At 46.0% G+C, this 11,491-nt stretch overlaps 2 protein-coding genes across 4 annotated transcripts in view; one reads left to right on the forward strand and one right to left on the reverse strand.

Moving 5' to 3' along the window:
- ORC1 (origin recognition complex subunit 1) overlaps positions 1–10,163 on the reverse strand; it is a 39,727-nt gene extending 29,564 nt beyond the window's left edge. For 2 of the 3 annotated variants that reach the window (XM_032768420.2, XM_032768419.2), the window contains exons 1-5: positions 10,005–10,088; positions 4,971–5,064; positions 4,070–4,197; positions 2,924–3,093; positions 1,200–1,584 (exon numbers count right to left, since the gene is read on the reverse strand). In XM_032768420.2, the coding sequence (XP_032624311.1) occupies positions 1,200–1,584; positions 2,924–3,093; positions 4,070–4,197; positions 4,971–5,059 (772 nt within the window). In that variant the 5' untranslated portion in view covers positions 5,060–5,064; positions 10,005–10,088. Of the gene's footprint in view, positions 1–1,199; positions 1,585–2,923; positions 3,094–4,069; positions 4,198–4,970; positions 5,065–10,004 lie in introns of all 3 variants that reach the window. The other variant, XM_075067611.1, reaches the window with a different exon arrangement.
- A 30-nt stretch (positions 10,164–10,193) lies between these two features.
- Positions 10,194–11,491, forward strand: part of PRPF38A (pre-mRNA processing factor 38A) — a 7,603-nt gene continuing 6,305 nt past the window's right edge. The window contains exon 1 of the mRNA XM_032768421.2: positions 10,194–10,497. Coding sequence (XP_032624312.1) covers positions 10,368–10,497 — 130 coding nt within the window. The 5' untranslated portion in view covers positions 10,194–10,367. The remainder of the gene's footprint in view (positions 10,498–11,491) is intronic.

Genomic DNA, 11,491 nt, shown 5'->3' on the forward strand with positions numbered 1-11,491 from the left:
CCCAATGTATGAGTACTGTCCCCGGTGGTTGGGGCTTAGGGTGAAGGTGGAGTAGGGGAGTGTGCTATTACTACTTCCTCCTTCAGTTCGCCCTCTGAGAGTGGCCCGCCAATTGTGTTAATCATATCTAAGGGTATGGCTACACCTGCAGCCGTACAGCGCTGCCCCGGGAGTGCTGCCGCAGCAGCGCTTTGAAGTGCGAGTGTGGTCGCGGCGCCAGCTCTGGGAGAGAGCTCTCCTAGTGCTGCAGGTACTCCACCTCCCCGTGGGGATTAGCTTACAGCACTGGGAGCAGTGCTCCCAGCGCCAGGGCAGTGTTTACACTGGTGCTTTGCAGCACTGTAACTTGCTGCACTCAGGGGTGTGTTTTTTCACACCCCTGAGCGAGAAAGTTGCAGCGCTGTAAAGCACCAGCGTAGCCAAGACCTCCGTGGCTAGGGTCACATGCCAGGGTCTCTGTATCCAAGAGAACAAACTTCTACTGCTTGAGTTAAAGATTCAGGTCCATTAACTTAGAGGTGGTAAGCAGTCTTCAACCACTGCACATGGTCTAGAAACTAAAAGGGAACAAAGAGCCATATTGCATTCACACAGGTTACATCTACTAGAAAACCAGACTCTCTTTTCGGATTTTTTTTTTTTTCTTTATGTGATATCCTTTCCCCAATGATAACCTCCTTCAGTGCAAAGCTCCCAGCAGTATTTACTCAGCAAATCTGTCATGACAGACAGTAATAAAGATCTCCAATACACCTCAGCTCAAAACGCCAGCTACTAAGAGGAAGAGGAACAATAGTCAACTGCACAGGAAGGGGTAGCCATCCTCAATGTGCTGATCCCAACCTGTTCAGCTTCTTATATCTGTTCCTTATGACATATACAGTGGCTGGATCAGCTGTGAAGCAGGTAGAGATGAGATTCTTGCTCTTGATGCTGCTACTACCCAGAACAAGAATCCACTTGTTGAAAGTCTGCACTCCCTATAAGCCCCATTTACCACGTTCCCAAGTGAAAAGACCTGGCACTGAGATCACAGTAGCTAGAGGAAGGCCAGGCCCACAGGAGTTACTCAGAGAGCTGCCCATGCTGTACTATGGATAAACATAAGACTTCAGTCTCCAGGTCCAGCAATTCTGCTATTAATTTGGCAAATAGTAGTAAACGTATTAGCAAAACCAAGAGTATTGCTGTGTACATACTGTTTAACTGTAACTTCTTCCTTGCTCCTGGGGTGTTAATGCCATTTGCCACCCTTTGGGAATGTCTCTCCTTAGACAGGGAGGACTTGGAAGCAGAGTGTCTTGATTCTATTTCCATCTGAATGTTCTTGGTTTTCACGGTACTCCGAGTGACTCTGTCAGTCTCTGCTTTCAAGGAGCAAATGAAGTCTGAAGGAAACACCTGGCAGTCAGTTAAAGGGCTTGGGCTGCCAACCCTTTTATTTTTCTCAGCTTCTTTCAGCTCAGACAATAAGCCAGGGGACAGAGGCTTAAAGCATTTCCCATCCCAAGATTCCTTTACAAAGAATATCTGTTTTCCATTTGACCTAACAGGCACCGCCTCCTCGGGGGCCAAAGGTATCACCTATAAATGGAGAAAAATATCAAGTCACCCTTTAGTAGCTGCTATTTACTTAGTACTTTGTTATTTTTCCTAATCATGTAACTTAACATTTTATCCCATGACTGTGCTTGCTATTGGTACACCTGTGAAGAAGGATTAGAGAGGACACTGTTGTTAGACTATATTAAGTATTCTACTCCTGGGGGAATTCTGCACCAAAAAAAAAAAAAAAAAAAAATCTGGCACACAATATTTGAAAAATTCTGCATATTTTATTGTCAAAACAACATAATATAATCATGCCAGTTTTCAAAATAAATCATGCCAGTTTCATTGTTTTGGTAATTTATTTCAAAAATATCGTTCAACAAGTATGTCCTGTAAACAGTATAGACCAAAAAGATTCTGGCAATTTTGGGGGGGAACAGATTCCTAACCAGCATATTAACCAAAATGTTAAGTAATTACTTAAACTACATAACAGAAACTGTATTTCCTGCACTTGTCAGAAGCAATGCAAGGCTTGGGTAGTCAGGGTGTTACGGCGGAGCCGAGGGAGATGGAAGGAGCCTAAGAGTGGGAGGATGTTGAGTGGAGTGGGTGAAAGTGTTTTTTCCTTTGGGGGAGGTGGCGGGGGGGGTAGGGGAAGAGATTCTTAGGGAGCTGGGAAACCTCCCCCACGCAGACCCTGGCTGGCCCCAAGCCACTCCATTCTGTCAGGCACATCTGCCCCCTCCCCGCCAATCTCCATGGGTCTCTGCAGCCCCCCATCCCCATGCTCAACGCTGTCATCCCTAGCTCCTGAGCCTATACCCCAATCTGTGCCCACCCCCAGCATCCCTGTGCTCCCCCCACCCCCACCCCACTGTTCTAACCTGGCTTCATGGGCAGGGTGCTGTGATTAACTTCTGCCTCTGGGGGAATTCTGCAGCACTGGACATAGAATTCCTCCACCCACCCCTCCCCCAGAAAATACATTCTGCCCCAGAAGTGCTGCAGTTCTGCCTCTTTCCCACCAGAGGCCGCTGTGGCACCAGACTAGCCAGCTGCATGAACACAGCTAGCTGTTCTTGCACCACACTGGTTTCTGGTGGCCAAAAGGCAGCACTTCTTAGGCAAAATGCACTTTTTGTGGGGAAATATAAAATTATGTGGGACAGAGGAATTTTGTGCGTCCGCAGATGCACAGAATTCCCCCAGGAGTATAAGTATTAATGATACCCAACATCTCTACAGAGCTGTATTAGGAATTCAAATAGGTTTCATGGAGGAAAATAAGTGTTTCCACCCTTGCTTTAGGCTTTCCAAAGTTCTTCCACCTCCTCCTTTACTGTATGCAGACCATGCCCTGGGTACATACCTTCACGTTTTTAATGATGGTCTCCACATTTATGTGGGTGTCATATCCAGGAGATTTATCCAGAAATATCTCCTGGGGAGAAACCTCTCTTTGCAGCAGTTTCCGTTTACTGAGTGGTAGCTCTGTAATACGAGAGAACCACTGAACAACTGCATGCTTTTCTTGAGAGCCTACAACAGAGGAAAACAGAGAAAAACTGAGTCAGCATTCAAAACTCTAGTTTTAGTTACAGCATTATTGTTCATTATTTGTATTATAGCAGGACAAAAGGCTCTAACTGAGATCAAAGCCAGAGTGTGTCAGGCACTGTACATACACATAGTAAGAAAGAGCCTTCTATTCCTAAACATGTAGTCTAAGTAGGCCAGACACAGAGGGAGAAAGAAAGTACTATTATCCTCATTTTACAGACTGGAAATTTAGGCACATAGAAATTAATTAAACTTGCACAAGATCATACAGGGAGTTTTTGGCAGAGATAGGAAGTGAATCCAGATTGCCGAAGTCCCAGCCCAGTGTCTTAACTCCAAGATCATCCTTCCTCTCAATTACTATATAAAAAGTACTTAAAAAATAATAGAAAAGATTATGAAAGTCTTACCTCCACAAAACTGTCTTAATATGTGATCAATACCAGGTCACATTATAGATGAAGAGGTTATTTCTATATCCTCACTCATTGTCTAAATGACCACAAATGCATATATTTCATCAGTTACGAACTTAATCCTGAGAAATGTTATTTCCACCTAAATTTGTCATTGAATTATTATATGTAACAAGATGTGCAATCCTGAGTTATATTGGAATGTTTTATTGTATCTATGCTGGGGTGAGGGGAGAGAGATCAGCTAACATTTAACCACCAATAATTCTGGAAAGCTGTCAATTGAAACAATGGTGTTTTTGTTTTAAATGACATAGGGCCTGAGTTGTGTTCTGGCACTGACTTACAATGTAGTTTTGGGCAAGTCATTTAGCTTCTCTCTGCCTCAATATCCCTCATCCAACCTTCATTTATAAATAAAATAGATGTAATACCTATTTCATAGTGGTGAAGAAGTTTAGTTAGCGTTTGAAAAGTGGCTTAAGATCCCCAGATAGAAGGCACATTGGAACTATTATAATGAAAATACTTGCTCTTACCATCTTCATATAGTTTCAGGAGTTTTGCCACAAAAGGTTGATCCGCATTCTCCCCTTCTACTAAAACAAATTCTCCAAGTAGTACGCACATTTCTCTTAGACTTCTTTCTGATTTAATCAAAATCCCCCTAGAAAATGAAGGCACATATAGATTAACAAATTCATTTCATATTCTTTATAGATCAGAGATTGCCACATTAACAGTCAGTCAGATTTTAGTCTTTTCCCCCTCCCTCTTGCCAGATTTCCTTGCAAAGTCCATGCATATGTCTCCTCTTCAAATGCTTCAATTCTCTTCACCCACAAAAGCAACTAACGTAGGTAGGTCAGAATCCATGAGTAACCTGACAGCCAGCTAGCTTGCATGCAAGCCATGGAGTTACGTCAGTGATGCTACCAAGGAATTATCAGAAACAAGCCCCACTCCCAGCCCCCCCCTTTTTTCTTTATAAAGAGTCACAGAGTTACATTTTTATAACCCCTTTTATCCTAAAGAATCCAAAGTGATTTACAAACTCAAGACCACGCCACAAGAGTTACTTACCTCCACCAGTGAAAAGCAAAAAACACAACAGCACAGAGCAATCCTATATAACTGTTTAGATTCGAGTGTTGAATACCTTATCCAGTTGCCCAGATGTCTAATTTACAATGCAAGAACCTTGTGGCCAGAATCTTGTTTGATGTTTACAATATCATACACACCAATGGCACTGAGCCTTATTTGATGGTTTCCATAAGATATTGCTTATGCTTATTCCAAACCTGCTACATATACCTGACACAAGTGCTAGTAATGCAGGTAATTGTTACTACAGCACTTTCGTCCATGATTACTCCCTAAAAAAATGGCATGTTTCTTTAGGGGTCTCTGCCTCAGCCTAAAATAAATGTTATTTACCTATATTGAAAGGTCTTCAATTGCTGGTCTGAGCTCTTTGCTCTTCCAACCCATGAGTAGATGCGCTTGCACTGCTGTCTTGTGTTCATGATTTCTGCAGCGAGATTTTTAAAAGTATCAAATTAATTTTGCTGGTGAATGCAAGAATGCAAGTAATGCTAATGACCAAAGCAACAGACTGGAGTCAGTATTCCTGGATTCTTAATTCCTAGCTCTGTCATTGATTCACTGATGAGGGCTTGTCTACATTACTGGCTGGATCGACAGGCAGCAATCAATCCAGCAGGGGTCGATTTATTGTGTCTAATCTAGATGCAATAAATTGAGCGCTCTCCCATAGACTCCGGTACTCCACCAGGGCAAGAGGCGCAGGTGGAATCGATGGGAGAGCATCAGCTGTCTACTGACCACAGTGAAGACGCCACAGTAAGTAGATCTAAGTATGTCGACTTCAGCTATGTTATTCACGTAGCTCAAGTTGTGTAACTTAGATCAACCCCCTCCAAGTGTAGACCAGGACTGAGTTTTTCTTGGGCAAGTCACTGGAGCTCTCTGTGCCTAAGTTTCTCCAGCTGTCCAATGAAATTATTACACATTCCAGAGGTGTTAAGAGAATTAGAAAAAATATTTGAACTGGGTGGCTAAAGTTAAGCACCTAGATAAAGAGGTCTGATTTTAAAAAGTGCTGAGCTTCCAGTGATTTCCATGGGACAGAGTGCTTAGCACCTTTGAAAAAAAATCAAAACTCTTATTAGAGTACCTAACTTTAGGCCCCAAGTTTAAACATTTTGTCCTTAACATTTTATAAAGCACTCTGAGCACTCAAGTGAAAGGCATTTTGAAAGTGCCATTTATTTATTTACAGCCCAGTATTTTATGTAGTAGGGCTCAATACCTATGTGGTAAAATTGTAGAACCATGTGATAACTGCACCTGAGAGTGTCCAACTTGCACTCTGCCCACTATCGCATCTCCACCAGGACTACCTCTAACATTCAAAACCTCTGAGCCACTCAAACAAATCCTAATGTGTGATTTCTCTCCTCCCATTATACTGTTTCAAGATTCAGAACCAGTAATAGTCATTTCTGTACCCAACACTAGAATATGAAGGTGAGAACACTCTCCTTTCCCCGTACCAGCAATGCTCTCCTGAAAACTTGCAGCCTCTCTGGTATTGGAAAGAGAGAGGATGCAGAGTGTTTTAATAGCAGACTGTCCTTGGACCCTGCACTGGGGCCTCCATTTTTCATATCAGCACCTGGCTAACAATGATCTGATAAATATGAAGCATGCTTGTAGCTGCTGGAAATGAGATATATGTGTTTGTCTTTTCACCCCTCTCCAAAGTCAGTGCCAGGACTGAAGGTCCTTCTTCTGTCTCTCACCAAGATCCTCCTGACTGTTGCAGGCAGGCAGTGAGATAAGGTCCATCTAGTCCTCCCGAACTCCATTTTCTATATCTTCCTCCCCCACAAATAACTCTGATGCCTGCTTCTGCTGATGGTTCAGCATTTTCTCCCAAGAGCAGCAGAAAAATCACATGATTATTTATGGACTTGCTACTGTCCAGATAGTCCTTGATAGCAGCAAAGAGGACAAACATAAATCTAGTCAATTTCAAAAGAGTTTAAAATAGTTTAAGGTACAATATTACAATGGCCTGAGAACCACCGCGATTTATGCTTTTTACAACCACATTAGTCTGTAAGCTCTTCCTATCTGGGACCTGTCTCCCTGTATTTGTACAGCATCTAGGACAATGGGCCTATTTTAAATGTGTTTTTTTTCCCCCCCATCACTGTGTCAAAGACCCACACAAAACACAAGAGGAAACTGAAATTTATACAAAAATAGCTGCCAGGCCAGAAGGGACCACCGGATTATCTCGTAGCCACTGAACCACACACATTTACCCATGTATTGAATACAATAACCAGGATTAAACTACAGTATTACAACCCTCAGGAAACCAAACTATTGTGTGCCACATGCAAACAACAGGAGAGACTGAGGTGGACCCATGCCCAAGACTCCTGCAATGGCAAAGAACCGATTTGCTGAGATATACCCAGAGCCCTGAAAAGAGTATTTTTTTCTCTAGGCTGTTACAATCAACACTTGAGATTACTGTAACAATAGAACAGGGGTTGGCAACCTATGGCATGCGTGCCAAAAACGGCACACAAGCTGATTTTTAATGGCACAGTGCTGCCTGCTGGGGTCACGGCTGCTGGCCCTGCTCAGCCTGCTGCTGAACCCAGGCTGTCAGCGGGCTCGACGGGGCCAGCGGCCAGGACCCCGGCAGGCAGCAGCGTGCCATTAAAAATCCTGCCTGGCCCAGCCTGCTCTTCTCCACCTCCGCTCTCTCTTGCAGGGGCAGGGGGCAGAAGCTTGGTCCTGCAGGCTGCTACTGCAGGGTAGCCTCCACCAGCAGCCAAAATCCCTCTGCCCCTGCCTCTTCCTCCAGCTGTGCTGGGTTCCTGTGCCTCCTCCTCTCCCTCCCTGTGGCAGAACAGCTGATGGCCCTGGAGAGGGAAGGGGAGAAACAGAGTTGGAACCGCTGCTCCAGAGAAGAGGTGGGGACAGGGCCTTGGGGAAGGAGGGTGGAATCAGGGCATATCCCCTCCAGCCCCCTGCAAAGAGCCGCTCAGGGCAGGGGGCTGGGAGCATCCCTACAACTCCATCCCACCCACCCCCAGACCCCTTGCCAACTGGGGTCCTGGCTGAAGGCCCTGCTCAGCCCGCTGCCAGCCTAGGTGAATGGAGCCCCAGGCTGGCAGTGGGCTGAGCAGGCTGGCAGCGTAAGATCAGGATTTTAATTTAATTTTAAATGAAGCTTCTTGAACATTTTTAAAGCCTTGTTTTCTTTACATACGACAATAGTTTAGTTATATAGTATATAGACGTATAGAGAGAGACCTTCTAAAAAACGTTAAAATGTATTACTGGCAAGCAAAACCTTAAATTAAAGTGAATAAATTAAGACTCAGCACACCGCTTCTGAAAGGTTGCCGACCCCCTGCAATAGAAGATAAAACATTTTCAGACTCATCTCTTCAAACTTTGCAGAAATTGATGGTGTGGGTCCACCAACCACCAGAAATTGATATATATATCGAATGCCCCCGGGGTTGGCATTTATATATATATAAAGTCTTCTGATCAAAACAGGCTGTTTTTGGTCCAGATCCCACAATTTGCTGCATCCATGCAGCCTAAAGTAACGGTAAAATCTTTTCAAACACAAGAAGATTTTTAAAGTCTTTTTCTTCTGAAATACATTATTCACAGAACCCTCACAGCATGGTGCACTAAAAGATTTTATCTACACCCAAGGTCTGTAACCCATAACCATCACCCTCAGGTTATTTAGGGTATAGCTACGCTATAAGTGCTCCAGGGTATAGCTACACTATAAGTGCTCCTGCAGCTACACAACTGTAGCGACGGAAGAGATTTCTTCCTGTAGTTGTAGTAAATCCACCACCCCAAGAGACAGCGGCTAGGACAACAGAATAATTCTTCAGTTAACATACTGGTGTTTGCAGTGGGGGTTAGGTCAACCTAATTACTTTGAATAGGGTGTGAAATTTGTCACAGTCCTGAGTGAGGTAGCTAGGTCAACCTAAGATTTTGAGATGTCAGATTTATGCAAGACATGAAAAAGCTCCAGCCTATGTGAGACTTAAGGCTTGTCTACATTAAAATTTAGGCTTTATCTACACTTAAAATTTATATCTATATAGCTACATCTCTCAGAGGCATGAAAAATTCACACCCCAATGTTGTAGCTATGCCAACCTATCCCCCAGTGTAACAGCTAGATCATGAAAGAACACTTCTATCAACTAGCTACCACCATTTGGGGAGGTGGACTACTTACAGCAATGGAAAAAACCCTTCCATCATGAAGGGAGTCTCAATTCTATGGCGTTATAGGGCAGTACAAGGCTTAAATTCAGGTGTGTGGGACGGGGTATCGGGACTTTAGCCCCATGCAGGGGGAAGAGGGAAGGGGAGAGGAGTTCCAGTAAATATTTTCAAATCCATGGCAGAAGTCCAGATGCACCCCTCTACTCCCCCTCCCGCCGAGGCTAACGCCTGAGATCCTGGCCCCTGGAGCCCCAAATGCGGGCAGGGGTGTGCTGGGCTCCACGAAATAATCTCAGAGAATTTAAACCCTGGTGCAGTAAATGTACCACTGTAGTGCCCATAGTATCTCATAGACTCATAGGTCAGAACGGACCAATATGATCATCTAGTCTGACCTCCTGCACAAGGCAGGCCACAAAACCCTACCCATACACATTTATAACAACCCCTAACCCATGACTGAGTTATTTGAAATCCTCAAAATTGTGATTTGAAGACCTGTACTGGGGTGAGGGGAGAGAGATCAAGCTACCACTTAACCACCAGTAATTTGAGAAAGCTGTCAATTAAATTGACGTAGCCATAGTTTGCAGCAAACTGCAGTGCAAATCTAGCCAACCATGCCCTAAGTGTCCACACGGAGATCAGTTCCTTAAGGCACTTTGATCTGCCTTCCCTTGAAATTGAAGTAGATTCAAGTGCACTAGGGAACTTTTGCTGCACAGAAGCATGGTCCACACGGACACTTGGGGCACAGCAGGTTAGACTGAAACCCCAGTTTGCTAGAAACCAAACGCTTACGTAGACAAGGGTTTGTCCTCACTGGAAAATTAATCCCGATTAAGGGTGGGCGTGAATGTAAAGCACAACAACTCTAAAGTAACGCCGCGTGTAGACAAGGCCAAAGTCACAATCGCTGTCTTCTAAGCCCAGGCATCAAGGAGGTGGCAGACATGGGTGGGGACGCGCCATTGCCCCCACCCGAGACCCCCAGGCAGAGGCTCAATGGGGACCCTACAGCTGAGAGAAACAAAGGGAGGGGGTCCACCGGGCTTCTACCAGCCGCCGCCGCGGAGAGAGGTCAACGAGCCGGGCCTGCTCGGGCCGCTCCCAGGGCTCTCCCCCGAGCCTTCCTGCAACGGCGCCCCGGCTCCTCACCTGCTCAGCCCGAGGCCGGCTCTCTGGCTCGTGACGACCGCGGCGCAGGCTCCGAGAGGCAGCCGCAGGATAGAATTTCGCGCCAAACGCAGCTGCAAGCTCCGCCCACCCCGCGCGCGGGGACAGCACGCTGCCACCATCTTGGCTCCGGGCGCAATCAAGCCCGTAGCGGGCGGGTTGCCCGAAGTTAAGATGGCAGCGGGCGAGCGGCGACAAGACAACCTCCTCCCCGCCGCTAGACAGTCCCGGAAGTGAAGCGAGGAATTTGGGCGGAAGCGGAGCCGTTCTCCCCGGAAGCAGAAGAAGGTGAGCGCCCCGGTGTTCAAGTCAGGTCGTTCCTTCTTCCTTCCTCTTGCTCCGGCCATGGCGAACCGGACGGTGAAGGACGCGCACAGCATCCACGGCACCAACCCGCAGTACCTGGTGGAGAAGATCATCCGCACCCGCATCTATGAGTCCAAGTACTGGAAGGAGGAGTGTTTCGGCCTCACGGGTAGGGGCCAGCCGGGGGGCTGGAAGGGCCGGGGTAGAGGCGGCGCCCCAGCCTGCCCGGTGCTGGGGTTTCGGGGGGAGGCTGGTGGGCCCGTCCGCACCCCCGAGCCCAAGCACTGGCGGGGGCTCTTGCGCGGTGTCGGCATGTTGGGCCCCTGATGTGGTCGAGGCAGTGAGCAGGGTGGCAGAATCCTTCGCGTTTACCATCAACTGAGTCCTCTCATCTCCCTCTGCTGTGGTGAGGACCCAGAAGCCTATTTCTTCCCCCCCTCCCCGTCCCCCGGCATCGTGAGTCTCCCAAATCCTCTACCTGTGCCAGGGGTAGGCAACCTATGGCACCTGTGCTAAAGGTGGCACTCGAACTGATTTTCAGTGGCACTCACGCTGCCTGGGTCCTGACCACTGGTCTGGGGGGCTATGCATTTTATTTTAATTTTAAATGAAGCTTTTAAAACATTTTAAAAACCTTTTTTACTTTGCATACAGCAATAGTTTAGTATCAGAGGGGTCGCCGTGGATCTGTAAAAGGCGACAAAGAGTCCTGTGGCATCTTATAGACTAACGGACGTTTTGGAGCATAAGCTTTTGTGGGTGAATACTCACTTTGTCAGATGCATGTCGTGAGTATTCACCCACGGAAGCTTATGCTCCAAAACATCTGTTGTTTTTAACAATAGTTTAGTTTATATATTAGACTTATGGAAAGAGACCTTCTAAAAATATTAAAATGTATTACTGGCATGCGAAACCTTAAATTAGAGTGAATAAATGAAGACTCAGCACACCATTTCTGAAAGGTTGCCGACCCCTGATCTATGCTCTGCCTCAATCCCCCCTAGTGCCACAGATGTGGTGATAATATTAATTAAGAGCTGACAATGTGCTTAGCTCTAGTTTAAAGCCTGTAAGCTTTTGATGGTTCAACTGTTTCCTTTCATAACCCCCTGCTCTAGCTGAGCTGGTGGTGGATAAAGCCATGGAGCTGAGATATGTTG

Source organism: Chelonoidis abingdonii, chromosome 7 (genome assembly GCF_003597395.2).
Source record: "Chelonoidis abingdonii isolate Lonesome George chromosome 7, CheloAbing_2.0, whole genome shotgun sequence".
Taxonomy (NCBI): Eukaryota; Metazoa; Chordata; order Testudines; family Testudinidae; genus Chelonoidis; species Chelonoidis abingdonii.